Source organism: Gadus macrocephalus, chromosome 21, assembly GCF_031168955.1.
Source record: "Gadus macrocephalus chromosome 21, ASM3116895v1".
Taxonomy (NCBI): domain Eukaryota; kingdom Metazoa; phylum Chordata; class Actinopteri; order Gadiformes; family Gadidae; genus Gadus; species Gadus macrocephalus.
In genome coordinates, this window is record NC_082402.1 from 12,457,161 (window position 1) to 12,473,045 (window position 15,885).

At 42.3% G+C, this 15,885-nt stretch overlaps 1 protein-coding gene across 1 annotated transcript in view; it reads right to left on the bottom strand.

The window, feature by feature from the left end:
• Positions 1–15,885, bottom strand: part of rngtt (RNA guanylyltransferase and 5'-phosphatase) — a 67,465-nt gene that overhangs the window by 34,439 nt on the left and 17,141 nt on the right. The window contains exons 9-11 of the mRNA XM_060041227.1: positions 12,226–12,361; positions 8,944–9,015; positions 2,442–2,606 (exon numbers count right to left, since the gene is read on the bottom strand). Coding sequence (XP_059897210.1) covers positions 2,442–2,606; positions 8,944–9,015; positions 12,226–12,361 — 373 coding nt within the window. The remainder of the gene's footprint in view (positions 1–2,441; positions 2,607–8,943; positions 9,016–12,225; positions 12,362–15,885) is intronic.

Here is a 15,885-nt window from a genome sequence, read left to right on the forward strand (position 1 = left end):
TTCTGGCGCAGATTGGCTGCCGTGCTTCACCCGTGTTGGTGCTACACACTGGTGGTGGTTAGTGAGGTTCCCCCTTCCCTGTAAACAGCGTCTTTGAGTGTCTAGAAAAGCGCTATATAAATTCAATCCATTATTATTATTATTATTATAACACTCAAACTCAATGACGCATGCTAGCTCAGAAAAATTGTATCAGAAAGTTTCCTTGCATCGTAACCAAGGTGACAACACCTCCCCCTCCTTCCTAGAACTCATGGCTAAAAGTTACTGCATTTTAAATTTTAAATTGTAGTTACATTTTGAGCTGAAATAAGGGGTTCACCTAGCGTGGCTCCGCCCGCCCAAGTACTTCCGCTCAATTAGTATTTCCCTTCAGTACTAGGTCTGGGTCTGCGGTATGTTAGTGGGTTTTTCTCAGTCTAAATTCTCTGCGTCCAATCAGCGAACAGAGCTGTGCCACCTCCCCTCCCCGACACCCGTCCCCCCTCCCACATGTGTTTGTGATGTTTTTGATATGTTGCTTACGTGTTGAGGTGTTTTTTTGCTAATCCCTACACTGTGCCCCCCTTAGAGGAACATAGTTTGGGAATTCACTTTTTTTTCCCCTCGTTTCCCCTCTTGTTCACCTTTTTCTTATCTAACGAGGGAGCGCATGTGAGCCCAGACAGTCACTCCGTCCTGTCTCCCCACACTGTCTTTTATGTTTCTTGGACGGGATGTAACTGGTAATTTCTTTGCTCTGTACTTGTGTGACATGTGCAATAACAATAAAGTATCTATCTGAGTGGCTGAGATCAATGACGTGAAAGTCAGCTCTCGTTGACGGACATCAACCAAACACGCACGTCGCACGCTGTTTGGTTTGTTTACAGCCTGCGAGCAACGCGATTCCCGGCTAAACGGTAGCGATTGGTTATGGCAGATCCAGAGTGCCACTGAGCAGATCCAATCGTTTGAAACTACAACAGACACCCGCCTTCAAGTAAGGTAACGTTTGTCAATTGAGTAGGTCCAGACTCTCTGTACAAATGAAATGAAGTACGAGAGTCTGGTAGGACCAGGCTAGGGTTCACCTACACATTGACCGTTAGTCTCCTCTCCCTCTTCAAATGGAAATGGTCCATTGTTTTAAGGTTGGAATCATTTGGAGTCACCAACAGTTTGCTATGTTCATATTTGTTCAGTTATTTGTCATAAATGTATTATTGACAATTCTGCTCTGATTAAATACACCAATATTCGGCTTTCCAGTAATAAAACCGCATGAAGAATAGCCAGAGAGCCCTGCCAAGTTCTGAAGAAACCGAAACCATAGAAGGACAGCATTGAAAATGGCAGCATCTGACCAAAGGCAGCATATAAGTGCCGTCTCAGACTGCATCGAAATGTTCTTTTTTTTAATTTATGAGTAGCATGCCATGAAATAAAGGCTGGGTGTGCCCATAAATAAATTAGTTTGATTCCCCCTTGAGTGTTCCCCTACAACAGAGCTATGACTGTGGCGAGAGCAGATGGCCACTGTATAGAACAATGGGCCATTGAAGAACCTGAGCCAGTTCCAATGACTTCACTAATATGATATTTACATCCACATGCAACTGCCTCCACCCCACCAACCCTCCCAAGATGGCCTGGAAAGTGGCGTGTAGCCTTTGGGGCACAAAAATAACTTAATTATTAAATTATTAAAAAATGAAACGCCGGTAGATGATTCAACATAAATGTACAGCGTAGTCAACATGTTATACTTCATGTTTTATTAATATTGAGGTATGCCAATATCTTTGAGACAAAGTTGACATAAAACAAGGTAAATGTCCAATCAGCACAAGCTTGATATTATTATTTACCTAGGAGGCTGTATTTCTACATAGCCCAGAATTAAATCTGGTCACTGGTCCGCTGGCAGTGCCCAGCGGAGTCAAGAAAATATTTTTTTTAAATGTTCGAACCACAACCTTCAAAGTACATCAATCCAATGTCAAAATAATATGTTTATTTAGCTATTTTTTCCCTCAATAAGTTCTAGCCAATTAAGTTTTAGTGGTAATCAAACAGCTCCTCCATATTGTTATTGGTCCCAAATGGCCTCTATAACGCCACTTTAAAACCGAAGAGGCAAAACAAACCAAAACCTAAGCCTAGCCCAGTGACGATAGATGTGAACACCATGACTGTAGCGATAGGATGGATAAAACCTGCCTCATCTCATCTTTAATCTGCCATCGTTCGACTGTTCATGCTGTTTTACGATAATGTTATCACAGATCTTTTTGAATGCCAATTATTGGTGTGAACATAGTTCAAACGATGTTCAAAAAACACATCGTACAAAAGGGTGGGCTTTTGAAAATGACAAACTATTGGGATAAGGGTACTAATATTCAAGTAAAACAGAAAGTTTGTTTTATTTCAGAGATAGAAATCAGGAGTAACGTTACCTTGCGAGAAGCATGGATGTCAAAGAAGGGCTTGTTTCGGACGCTGAACGGCTCTTTGGTCTTGTCAATCTGTCCATTTTTCATCTTCTCCATCCGCGGAGATATTATTTCCTTTTCTATGCATAGCAGTCTGATGTTGAAATCACAGAGTCCAACAGGCTGCCCCTGAAAAGCAGAACAAAAAGGGACTCGTCAGAAACTATTTCCAAACATACTTTAGACTGGTTAGTTCACAAAGCTGTGAAGTGCAACCTATAAAACATTCAATATACACCAAATACAATGAGGATCATTTCCAAGAGGTTATCAATTACAAATGTAGACAATCCCTACGGAAAGAGATTGACACCACTATAAAGAAGGACTAATATTCTATCAGACCACAGCAACATCAGGACCTGAAATGCCTACAAGGCCGGTAACAGGATGACCCTGGAGTCCTCACCGGGGGGCCAGCGTATCAAACCTAAAGGTTACCTGAACATTGCAATAACAAAGTCTTTGATGTTGTCATGGCAACGGGTTATTTCTGTTTCCTAAGCTCACACACACATGCACGCGCACACACTCCCAAGCCCTCACTACTGTACACAGCGACAGAGGCAAAGAGCCACCGGGCCCATCTGTATTTCACAGAGCCAGTCACTCGAGGCACGGTTTCTCTTTAAAGGAATGATGGCCAGTGCTGATCAGACCCCAGCCATGCTGCTACATTAAAAGATAGTGTCTGTAATCGCACTGCGTTCAAGTTAAACCGGAATCGCTTTGTTCTCCATGTGAGTATGAAGATAAACCGGATCTTACTGGTTCCAAAATGAGATAGTAGTGAATTGAGATTAAATGCTCATCTTGTACAAACATTTTTTTACCGGGGCAGAACCTTTTTATAAATTAAAGAAAGCATTTTGAAACTGGAAATAAATTGAGTGGAAAAAATGTAAATTCAGATGGAGTTTAAGATTATGCCACTAATGCATGCTATAAAATCCACCAGTGACAATGAATTGCTATCAGAGACACAACAATTGTGTTCATATAGAAAGCATCAAGGAAACAGGAGCTATAGCCAGAGGAACTATTTGACAGATTGTAGTAGATTGTATTTGGTGACAGAATTGCATCTTAGGTGACCCACAACAGCAGACAAATATTTCTCAAGAAAAGTGGAGGAAGTTTGAGACAATCTTTGCCCTGAGGGCATTTATATATATTTAAGTTGTTATACAATATGGTATTTCAAGCAAGAAAATATAATACATCAGCACAATAGTTCTTTGAAAGTAACAAGCATTGGCGAAAGAAACAATGTTTTGTGTTAAGTCCCTGCAGGTTTGGCAGTTATCAATCTGGTTAGGTGTGATTCGACGAATTGAAGGGAAAGCTAGCTAGGATGATGATTTATTCAGGTTGATCAAGGAATCCTTATTTCACAGGGCCACCCCCAACAATTTTAAAGCTCCCAGTTTGGATAAAAGGTTCAGAGTACGTTCATCTTGCGATAAAAGCTACTATAATTATAAAAAACAGGCACGCTGTGGTTTAAAATCAACACCTCTGAGTGGCTATGGGGTCACTGATGTCGTTTCAATCACATGACACGGCTTTGAATTTATTAGTGGGAATGGGAACAAAAGTCTTGATTTGAATCTAATGGGATTCGTTATCCAACAATGAGCCTGCAGACATGATCATCTGTGGTGTGCGCCCAAACTATTACTTCAACTCCAATTGAATTCTCACAAACTAAAGGGCCACTCCCTTGACTCATAATCCTTGTGTTTACAAGCACATTATAAGAAAGGGATTAAGAAGGCATCATAATTAAAGCCACATTGAGACGATGATGCAATGGTAACCTGAGCTATAATGAGCAGTGTGTTGTGTGTTGTATAAGTCTCATAATGAGCTATAATGAGACTTATTTGTCCTAAGAAGATTTCCTCTTTTTCAGACACTTGTCACATACATAAGGCTGCACTTCAAATATAATCAATTTTTACATATATTTTTTTATATTTTACGTAACAGAAAAGATGACTGCTTCTCGTCAGCATGCCATGAAATATCCATTTTGGCAAACAAGATCCTCAAGATCTTCATTGTCACATATATATATTACTAAGCCAGAAAAAAAACTCTTGAGGCTACTCCTAGTGGTCATGATGAGTGGTGGGGGAAGGGTCACACTCTGCTTGTTTATTGTTGGCTTCCAAGACAACTTGTTGTTCCTGGAACAACTGGCATCGTGTCCCACACATTCTGCACCATCTGTCAGTCGTGTCATCGGAACAGAACAAGATGTAAGTGTGAATGATCAAATGCATTGCTGTAACAGCATGGAGCCACAAAATTGCCGGTCTGGTAAATCAAGATCTGTGGCGAATGTAGACCTAGTGAAACAACCAAATGCTCAGGTAACCTCAATCATAGCCCAACACATTTTGTTATTTGTATTAGTCTTTGCTGGGCGGTCGTGAGAAGCATGTGCTCAACTGTTTTGGCATTATTACTGTTTATTTATTATTATTACAGTTGCGAGCAGATTGTGGGCTTGATCAAATATAAATTCCCATATATTGAGGTGGAAGAAAATAAGCTCTCGTTTGTTTCATTCAGTATGATGCAGAGAAAGAAATGATGTTCCTAATGTCCCTTTCTGTGGAATGATGCACGGTATCATAGAACAGGTCTAATTTGAAATATGACATCAATGCATTTCCCAAGACATGACTAATCTCCCTGGAAGCTGTGCGGTGTAAAAACAGCCCCTCGTATGCCAGCTTCCTAAAGGGACGGGGCGGCGTAAAATGTGTGGAAGCATAAATAGCCGCCAAAAAATAACCAGGAAACAAAAGCGTTGAATGTGTGGAAGCATCAAGCTACAATTAAGGCACTCGTGGTAGATTGCAGGGCAAAATGTCTTTGGATGTGGAAACATTTTTATATAAACATCCATTAAGTGTGTAAGTAAACACAATAGAGCCATGACTGAGGAAGTGAACGGGACTCATTTAAGGAAGCAATAACAATATCGCCCCCCTGACTAGAGATATACAACCATTAGACATGATATCATGTGAAGGTTTATAGACATTACATTAGGTCATATTCAGAGTGGTTTGCTGCATAATGGACATTGGACATGGACACATCCTGTGCAATAGTATAATGTTGGACAGTTTAAGCGTTTTGATTCTGCTACAATTTAAAATTTTATCAGACTTTTATTCTCTAAATATCGGTCATTTTTATGATCATCCTCGAAATGCACCCCAAACGTTTATTCACTGGATTCAAGGATAAATATTCTGCTTTAAGTTTGTTAACAGGAAGACACAAATTATTACATTTTTTCCGATTTTTTCCCTTGCCTACTAATAGTGTCGGATGTTTTGTAGCCTCAAACTAATAACATTATGCTTACAATGTTATTAGTTTGAGGCTACAAAACATCCGACACTATTAGTAGGCAAGGGACCAGACAGAAAAGCCGATGGTATGGCGCGCAGCAGGAAGCTGGTCCCTCCCACGCTCAGACGGGACTGCTGGAAGTTACAGAGCAGTGTAAGGAGAGCGAGAGGCAGCGTCTGCCGGGAACAAGGAGGTAGCTGGAGCTGCCCCCTGGCATTTCAAGCAGAGGTTCCTAGCTCTTAAGGAAGGTTAATTAAGGGGTAAGCCACATTGTCACCCAACACCACAAGGGCTAGACCTCACGAAAGGACCCGACTACCGCAGAGAAACCTGCGAAGTCTGAAGAACCACCACCCCAACCTGGCTCAGGCTATTTCTGTGTTGGATGACGCAGGACTAAAGCTGCATTTGACAATGCTAGAATTATCAATTGTGTATAAAAACCACTGATAATAATGATAATTTCTATAAGAAAACATAAATACAGTATTTTTAATCGTAACGAGTTTATAATCGTAATATTTTGTTGGTCTGTTGGAATCGCTTTAAGATTGTTCTCGATTTAAAGTACCCATTGGACAATGTTTAAAACATGGTTCCCAGAGTGACACAAACATTTTTGATGTTTTATTAGTAAAACATGCCTAAAATACATCAATATCAGCAATCCAAAAAGGCTGAAATATTGCCCAACATTCAGTCGTAGAACAAGAGGCATCTGAGAGAAATCGACCCTTTTGCAACAAGCCATGTTGTTTTACAAGCAGATCTGGTCTAACTCAGACCCCCACGGTGCGCCTCCATCTGTGTGCTGGTGTCATTGTCTGGCCCTGGAGTAGTCGGGACATGGGCTGCGCCGCGGTTTTTTGGTGCGTGTGCAATCAAAGGGGCACAGTTGGGAGCTCACGGCTTTTGTCCCGCGAGACGCTTTGCACACGATGGCGGTGGAGAACAAGTGAATACAATGACGACATCGACCCCCGCAGAGATCACATGTGCCCAAACAGCTTCTTTGTCTTAGTGGCACCCCTGCTACCGCTCATACTTTAGTACCTGGTTTCCTAGTATAACAAACTAACTGTGCTTTAACAAATGCGTTTAGCAGAAAGAAATAAACAAACGAAAAATGACTTGTAGCACTTTTATCAAACCAAAAACCTTTCACATAATATAGAAAATGTTATGAAATGTCTGTTGCAGCCCGGGGTAAACAACATGGTGGCGTGCATTGGAGCTCAGCCTGGAACAGGGATAAATACTTTGGAAGAGGCCATGTGTTTATGTGGATGTATCTCACTCGCTCAAGACAGCCCTCGCAAATCCACAGGAAGGTAAACCAATAAAGTCCTGCCAGTGCAGCGACCGGGAGAGCAGCCTTACGACCACCGCCATATGCTCCCGGCCCCACGGTGACGCTCATTTCACCTCGCACTCGTCTGTCACTCGTCTGTAAGAGAAATTCAGACGACCCAACTCTGACACTTCTACCCCATGAAAGTAAGTAAAAGGTGAAATCCCCACAAACTGAAGTTAACTTTCTTGTGTGTGTTGTTTGACAAGGGCACACCACATCATTACATCATTAGGCTTCAAGTGTCAAAAGTGCTGAAGTGAATAACTACATAGTAATTGTTTAGAGCCTTTCAGATGAAAGACGGATAAAAAAGAAGATAGGTTGGTTCAAATCGTCCTATATTTTTATATAGGATAATATTCATGCATATGTATTTAACATATTTACCCAGGCCTCTAGCCCTACACAGCAGGGCATTGCATAAGGGTGCATATAGAGGCATGATGCTGATCCGATGCTTCATGACAAGCCGTTTCTTACAGGCTTTCATCAAACATCAAACAGCCACATTTTCCTGGGGGACTAAAATAACTCCTATTTTACACACTTCCCCTGTCAGACTGGTGACAGCCCAGGTCAACCAATTTCATGTTTGGCCAAGGGCCATATGCTTACCATGATACCAGTCTGTATGATGCATACCAATATAAAAACAGACCTTGGCAATGATAATGTACACACATCAACCCTGTTGGTGGCAAAATGTTCAACTGCACCAAAGAAAGTAAAACCGTCACCAACAAACCGTGTTGTGGTATCGCCAGGTTTCTTATTCTTTGTGTATTTCTAAGAAGCTTTTATTCAAGTCCAACCCGTGTCTCAGGCTGAAGCCTGTGCAGCCGGTCCATGGGGTGGGCCTGCCACCGATGAAGGACAAGGCCAATAATCGCCGACCAGGATCAATACTGCAGTGCTTTGGCGATGGGAACCCTGCAGAGTTGCTAACCTCTGCCCAGCGCTACAGCGACACTCGCTAGACCACCGGGGCAATTATTGTGCAGCTTTCTTGTGCGACTCTGCAGTTGCTGGCGAAAGAAGGCAGCAGACAAACTTAACGACCTCACTGACACAACCAAAGCCTCCCGCTCTGAGGCTCTAGTCGAGGGGTGTGCATTGAACGGTGCCCAATGCCCAGGCGCTCTGATACCAGGCCCACTGGTGACCAACATTTGGAATGCGGTTTAAACAATTTAACACTGCCATCCTCTAAATACCCTCAAATGTTTTTATTAAACATTAACATACAAACATGTAAAACATATGAAGGACTTAATATTATTTTAGCAAAGACATATTTACAATAGCAACCCGCTGAGGTGAACAATCTGAATGGCTACGGGACGCAGATCACCACCGCCATTTTTAAGATGCTGGGGCCAATAATATTATTTCAGAAACCCAATTATATGCTAATTTCTTTGAGGGCACATTTGGACAGATAAAGCATTTCCCTATTGCAGCACTTTACAAAACGGTGTAATCCCCTCTGCTGCTCGCGGCAGACCGCCTCGGCAAACGTGGATTACCATTTGCACTGAGGGAGCTTGAGTGTCAAACGAGAGCGCCCCGTCTGAAAGGCGGCCAGCCCCGGAGCTCGGCAGTACGGTGTAACGGTGTGCATGCGGTGTATATACATTGAATGGACTGTACGAGTGGTTAATGCAGGTGTTTCAGTGTGTTGAGGAACAGTGTGTGACGACCAGCAGCAGCGGGCTCTGCATCAACTTGGTTACTCACATTAAATTTGATGATGTCATATATCAGGTAGCGGGGGACGGGCTGTCCGTTGACTTTATCAATGATCATCTCCTGCAGGAGGAAAGGGGAGAGAAAACACCCATCAGCATTTGCCATGTACACACACGGACATTTCCATTTTCCTGTAAAATTCCTAAACTTAAGGTTATGAGTAACTTCACAAGAGTTAAAGTGCCCTGCTCGTATTATGTGATACAAGCATGAAAATATTCAATCTTATTATTAAGCATTATTATTCATGTGCCTAGTTTAATTATGCAGTAGGAAACAAACTCATTGCCTCTTTGGTGTCTTGGAGTGCCTCTTATATATACAGTCCTGAAATAACACATTTTTTACACGTGTAAAAAACGCTTTCCATGAATGAATTCATCATGTGAACTACAAAAAAAACAACACTATACACTATACACATGCACACAAACAGATGAGGCAGCATGAGTTAAAAACACATAATATAATTCCTAGATGATCCACAATATCAGGCGTGATCACGTCACGATGCACTGAGAGCTCCATCCATCCCTCCGTCTCAGAGAGCGGTCTTACAGAATGGAAACCGACAGGAATCAGTAGGGGCTGAACGCACTCACGGGGGGGGGGGGGGGGGGTAGTCTGAAGATGCCTGCGGCAGGTGAGGTCGGCAGGGAAAGGATGGCAAGCAGAAATAGCACTGCATGTATTATGCAACAACCACCTCCCGTTTCCCCTCCCCCCCCACTTTCCGTCCCCCCCCCCGTCCCCCCCATGTCTTCACCAGATGAAAATCAGGTACAGCTGATGCGGCAGGAGGTCTCAATCACAACCCTGTGGGATGTGTTTCAACATCCTGCGCAACTGTTATGCAAGCTGTGGGGCGCGGCAGAGACGGGCAGCACACCGATGCCTATACCGCCTGTTGGCTGCATTACCGTGGAGCTCTCCCTGGCCTACGTAGCCACCCTCCGTCCTGCACACGTCAGGGCGCTCAATGGGTCTCGTTGCACTACTATGGGGTCGACACAGGCCGACACCCACCGACCCCGGCGGTCCGTGTGACCCTTGACGACGCACCCAAACACAGGGCTGATCGACAGTGGCGATGGCCCTGTGGTTTACGTTGACATCTCGGACAGAAGATGGCCAAACAAACAGGAGGACAAAAGGTCTCCCGTTGGCTTGTGTGGGCCATGCGACAGGGAGCATCGTGGGTCTTCCCTGTAGCAAGGGGCCACGAGGAGGACAGGGAAGAGCAGAGTTGCACCTGAACAGCAAGCCGTGAATGTCCACAAGTGAAACAGTGTTCGTCACAGCATCCCCCTGCGGCTAATTACACACACTTTTCCACCCCACCACTTCAAAAGACAATGCATGCTTCGCCATTACACAGTCTGCCTGAGCAGGAAACAAGTTATTAATACACATGTATTTATACCGGGGGGAGTAGCCTGTGTAGCCTATGTGTTATACCAGTGCGACCAAGCACGAAATACGATTTCCCCTTGGTAAAAATGATTCAGTACGATGTTTATCATCCTTGAAGCAACATCTCACCTCTTTTGCATATTTGGCTTCAAATCCATTTCCCTACCTTGCATAAAGGTAATTTGAAAAAAAATGTGTCCAATGGTTTCGTTTGGCCACAGCCTTGAACAAGCCAAGAACGCGTTTCACAATCTAATTTTCCATAGAAAACTATTCCTGATAGTATGATATGGTCACACCCCCGTAGCTTTGTAGCAGCGGGCTGGTGTCTGTAGTAAACAGTTAAGCCTGCTCCTTGGCACGACCAAACATTGCTGTCACAGACTAACACTGTGACTACGGCAGAATCAGACTCTGGAAGGGAGTTCTTAAATGAATAGGAACATAATATTTGTTTGAACCGGAGCATACAGATCAAGGACTTCCACAAAGCTAGAGAATTGTCACCAATGGGTACATTACAAACTGATTCAGGTATGTGTCATATTCCTGTTAAAAGGCTGATGTAAAAATTTGAAATTTATTCAAAACTACAAAACCAATGATCATCAGATCAGATTTGTGAATTTCAAGCCAGTGGGATTCCTCCATACTGATGCATGGTGGCTCCCCAAGATCCGCTTAGCCTTAAAGTTAGCGCCTAAATGACTGAATGTGTTCAAGGCTGCTTTAATAAGCACAGAAATAGATCTGTTTAGGCTAACCCTAGTTTGTCGGAGCCGCTAGCATGCGGTTCGGCTAGCACTTGTGAACGCAGCAATCAGGTGCAGTCCAAAACAATCTAACTCTAGTGTGGTTCGATCGGTCTCACTTGCAATGAGAACCCAATCTTGACCCAGTCGCAGGAAGTAAACCAAAACCTGTCTCCTAGGGCATATGTTGATACGTACAGAAACTTTAATAAGCTGAACATCGCACATACCACGGCAGAATCTCTATTTTATATTGAACATGCCTACTGTCGGTTTTTTTATCCCGTTTCGTCCGCAATCTTGCCGGATGATGCAATATTTATTTTAAAGCATTCTGTCGACTCCTGAATATCTGGGGACTACTTCAGCACTGCGGTCTCACACGGCAAACACACGATATTGAGGTAAAAACTGCAGAGTAAAAGGTTGACGAAACTCTTACAGCATTTCCAGCTACAGAAAAGTGCATATTGTACAAGAAATGCAAAACATTACTTCAAGAGGTGTCAATTACTGTGATGAAAAGTAGGTGGGAAAAGTAAAGAATGGGGTTCCCAAGGCCAAAGGGGGCATGGGACATACAATAAGAAGTTTCATGAAAGTAGCCTGAGATCCCACAGGTACTACATGAAACATTGACATAGTGTTTAACCTTGGGTATGGCATTAATTATTGAGGTACCATGTAATTATTGTGAATTAAACCACATTAAAGGAGAGAGTCGTCTCCACCCCCCCCCCCTCCCTCCTCCTTTTCCTTTTCCTCCTCCTCCTCCTCCTCCTCCTCCTCCTCCTCCTCCCCCCCCCTCTCCCCCAGACTCAAAGCTCAGGTGGGTTGCCAGGTTGAATCATAACACACAGACCAAAACAAAACAAACATTCCGACCCGGAACGGAAATCTCCAAAGAGAACAGCCAGCACTGTCTGTAGCATCCTGGTCGGAGGAGCCAGTATTTCGACCCATGTCGCCTTAATCTGATGACACATGGTCATGGAGCATGGTCATTCTATGATTTAGTATTGTCATTTTTTATATATTGTACCATTTAAAAAGGGTCCCAAGAGAAAGAGGGGAGTTAACACAAATGTATGGAAAATAAACTTACCCCATCTAGTAAGGTTTTGCCTAAGTGGTGGCGGGGGTCCTTCCGGAGGGGGAACTCGAGGTTGGCAATGTGGAAGATGGTGTTGTCTCGGTCTATCATGTGTACGTCGTTCTTGCCGTTGATTAGCATCATGTATCTGTCATGGCACAGAACATAACACATGGTTACAAAATCAGACAGCTACTACTGCTGCCAGTGATGACACGAACCCAGGAAGATTTGGTGTCAAAGTACTTCAACCACCTTCCTCTCTTTTGATACAAACAAGAGGAAACCAGAGACCATGCATATTGAGATTTGATCCAATGTGGTTCTACCCATTCGTTGGTGGGCTCTCTAAAGCGAAGACCACCCATGATGAGATGCAGAAACTGAGGGTTTAGTATGAGCCTTGGAGACAGTAGAAGAGGCGCATTGAAATGTCACTCCCACGCCTTCTGCTAGCGTGGTCTCGTTAGCGACGGCTCCTATTGTCAAGAGGGTTACTCGCCCCTCGTATATTTTTCAGTTGCCATGTCTGACAATGGTAATGAACTGCAGCAGAGATAGAAAATAAAAAATTTGTGATTTTCTGTTTTGATCTGTTGTTATTGAGGAAACAACAATTTAAGATATACAACTGGGGGTGATGTAAAAGGGAATAAACAGACAGGTCACATGCTGCAACACAAACTTCAGTTTCCCCCCCATCTCTTAAAATAGCTTTAAAACGTGGAGGTAGCAGGCGTTGCTACATGGGTTCACGGCACTTAAAGATGCATCACCTACTTCTCATTTCTGGAACACATAGGTATTTCCTTTGTTTGAGACAATAGAATGGATAATATGAAAGGGTCTGAAATTAATGTTTTTGAACGGAAAAAGAGAAGAAATACAGGTACGGGCTTTGTAAGTATTATTTTTTTTATCTAAAAACAATTTATCTAAAAACAAAATAAATTTTCCTGTTCAACCATTTTCATATTTCATTTGATTTCATTATTCTGATTAGAAGCCCATATCAAGAGGTGTGTGTTTACACATATTGAGTACTGCAATGTATTCCTCCCTGATCAATCACTAGCGTGCAGGGCTCGTTTGAACATTTTCAATACTGTTACCAATACCTGTGATTCAATACCAATTCCTCATCAATATAGATATAATTCCAGTCAAGGCCAGACTCCAGTTGACAGCACTAAAGATAAAACAGGCTGTTTGTTATTCCCTCAATGTAATCATCTGAAATTATGTTGAAAAATAAGTTTCAATGAAAAATGTAAACTATATACCACTTTATCAGACATGACGTATGAGATGGATAAATAAATCTGAAGTTGAATTAAAATAGGGAATTATGTAAGCAAGGGTAGGCAATTTATTTAATTATTTTAAATGTCATATTTATTAAAATTCTCTTTACAACCTAGACAGCACTCAATGACACAAATGTTCACACCGAAAGATTATAATCCGAAATTTATGCCACAATTATAATAGGTAACTGTGGCTGTCGCAGTACTGTATTAAGCCTGTCAACTCATTTCATTCAGGTCAAGTGAAGTCTACCTCCACGTACTCTGCCGTGAACTCATTGCACAGGATCAGATTAATCCACAAGACAAGGCAGACCAGGGATGTGGTTCAGGGAAGTGGAGGTATGCCTGAAGGGAGGGGTGGGATGTTTTCGGTTGGTTACCTTCAAAATCTAGAATTCTCTGGCTGGTATCCCCAAATTGCCAATTTAGCTTTGATAAGAATGATTTACAGTCTGCAGGCAAATAAAGTGCCTGTGACCAAAAAATTCGGCTTTAAAGATAGAAATGTACCAGATTGGTCGAATGAATGAGTGATTTGAGCAGCGATAGAAAATGCATTCCATTTAATAAGCAGGTTATTTCTAACCAATTTGTTTTGGTGCAAACACAAGACTGTTTTTCACTGAGGCAAAGTAAACAGATCCTTGAAGTTATTGTGAATTCATTCACCATGAGATCTACTGCTGTCAGAGAGATGTACTTCATGTCACAGACCCTGAGAACAGAGGACAATACATTAATAGCCACAAATTAATAAATGTCATCATTGACGATTACACATGCTCAGGAATGTGTTGAGCACGATTGCAAGCCTCTGGTTCTGAACCCAATGATACCTTTCAGGCAGTCTGGCTCTTTATCACAAAATACATGCCGAGTGGAACAGGATGGCGGAATGTGGAACATGCTAGTAGCTCCATTACTAAAGGTTAAGCATCCTCATCCACACAGCGTAAAATTAAGAGACGTTAGCCTGCCACCTCATTATGAGCGGCCAGTGCCATATTACAAATGACTATATATATATTTGATTGAGCTTAAGCGTAAAATGGTGGATCGCTGATACCTTTGTACAAAAGGTTTCCCCTCAGTGTATTTCAAGCCCGCCTGGACTAAATGGACCCCCCCCAGTTGTTGAATTGTACATGTATTTTGAAATGCTTTTTTCAGCTTCAGTTAGAGTGGGCAGCTGGATTAGAAACAGAGTTCTTAACTCACCGATATGACTGTGTTCGCTATGCAATACTTTAAGACACGTTTGATTGCAGAAAATGGCTATTTTCTATCTCCCCCTTTGCCAAATCTGCACATATTTATGAGCTTCTGTCGACATTTACCACTTATTTCCTTTATAGTTGGATGTTAGATTATATATCAAATAAAATCACTCAAATTTTAACCCTTTCAGATTATATCCTCAACGCTGTGAGAGGACGAATGATGAAGCTTAAGAAGACTAAGATGAGTGAATACTCCAGTGCATACTTTCACCTTTTCCTTCGACCTTAAAGGTTATGTGTGTAGAATTTGGTAGCAACTACTTTCATATTGGAACAAATTGAATGCCAGTATTTTGTACAGCTATTCTTTGGGGTGCAAGTAGGTATCTCTTTTCAGCGAAAAAGCATTATTTATTATTCATCACCAAGGTCGATTTTTCAGGGCTCTAGCCTGCAAATAAATCAGTTCAATCAATCACAACCTAGTATCTAGGTCATAGTACCCATGCTCCCTTTGCGTATGAAGGCTTCATTTTGGATTCCAACGTGATGGAAAAGCCTGATTGTGTGGTGAGCCGATGAACACAGACGGGACTACATAATTCTACCAACTGTTATGATGTGCCAGTATTAACTGGGTCCACTTTAAGTGTGTCCCATCTGGATTGGATCCAGCATGTACAAGATCAGTGTTGATCTCTTGGTTGATCTAGCACAGCCAAACAGGACTTAAATGAATTTAGTTTATTTGCTGAGCAAAAGCTTTGATATTGAATGAAAATGATTGATAGCTTGGATTGAGGTGTGGTCACGTTGTCGATATTGCAGGCATGTATGCAAGGCAGATGGTTAGTGAGCCTCGGCATTAATTGCCAAATCGATACTATAAGAGCCAACGAAGAGCCGTTGTTCGAATCTTCTAGAGGAATTATTTGACCCTGCCTAGCTCATCCCCTGACAAAGGCCAATCAGTTCCCCTCCCCAAGGTTAACCAAAACATTTACACTGGAATAAGACCAAAACCAAAAAAGACAAATGACTGTGCCTCTGAAAAACATAGTGGATTGGCCCTTCTAAACGCAATGTGTGAAATGATTATTGTTCATTGAGTATAACTGAATACATTTACAAGGGTGCGCATT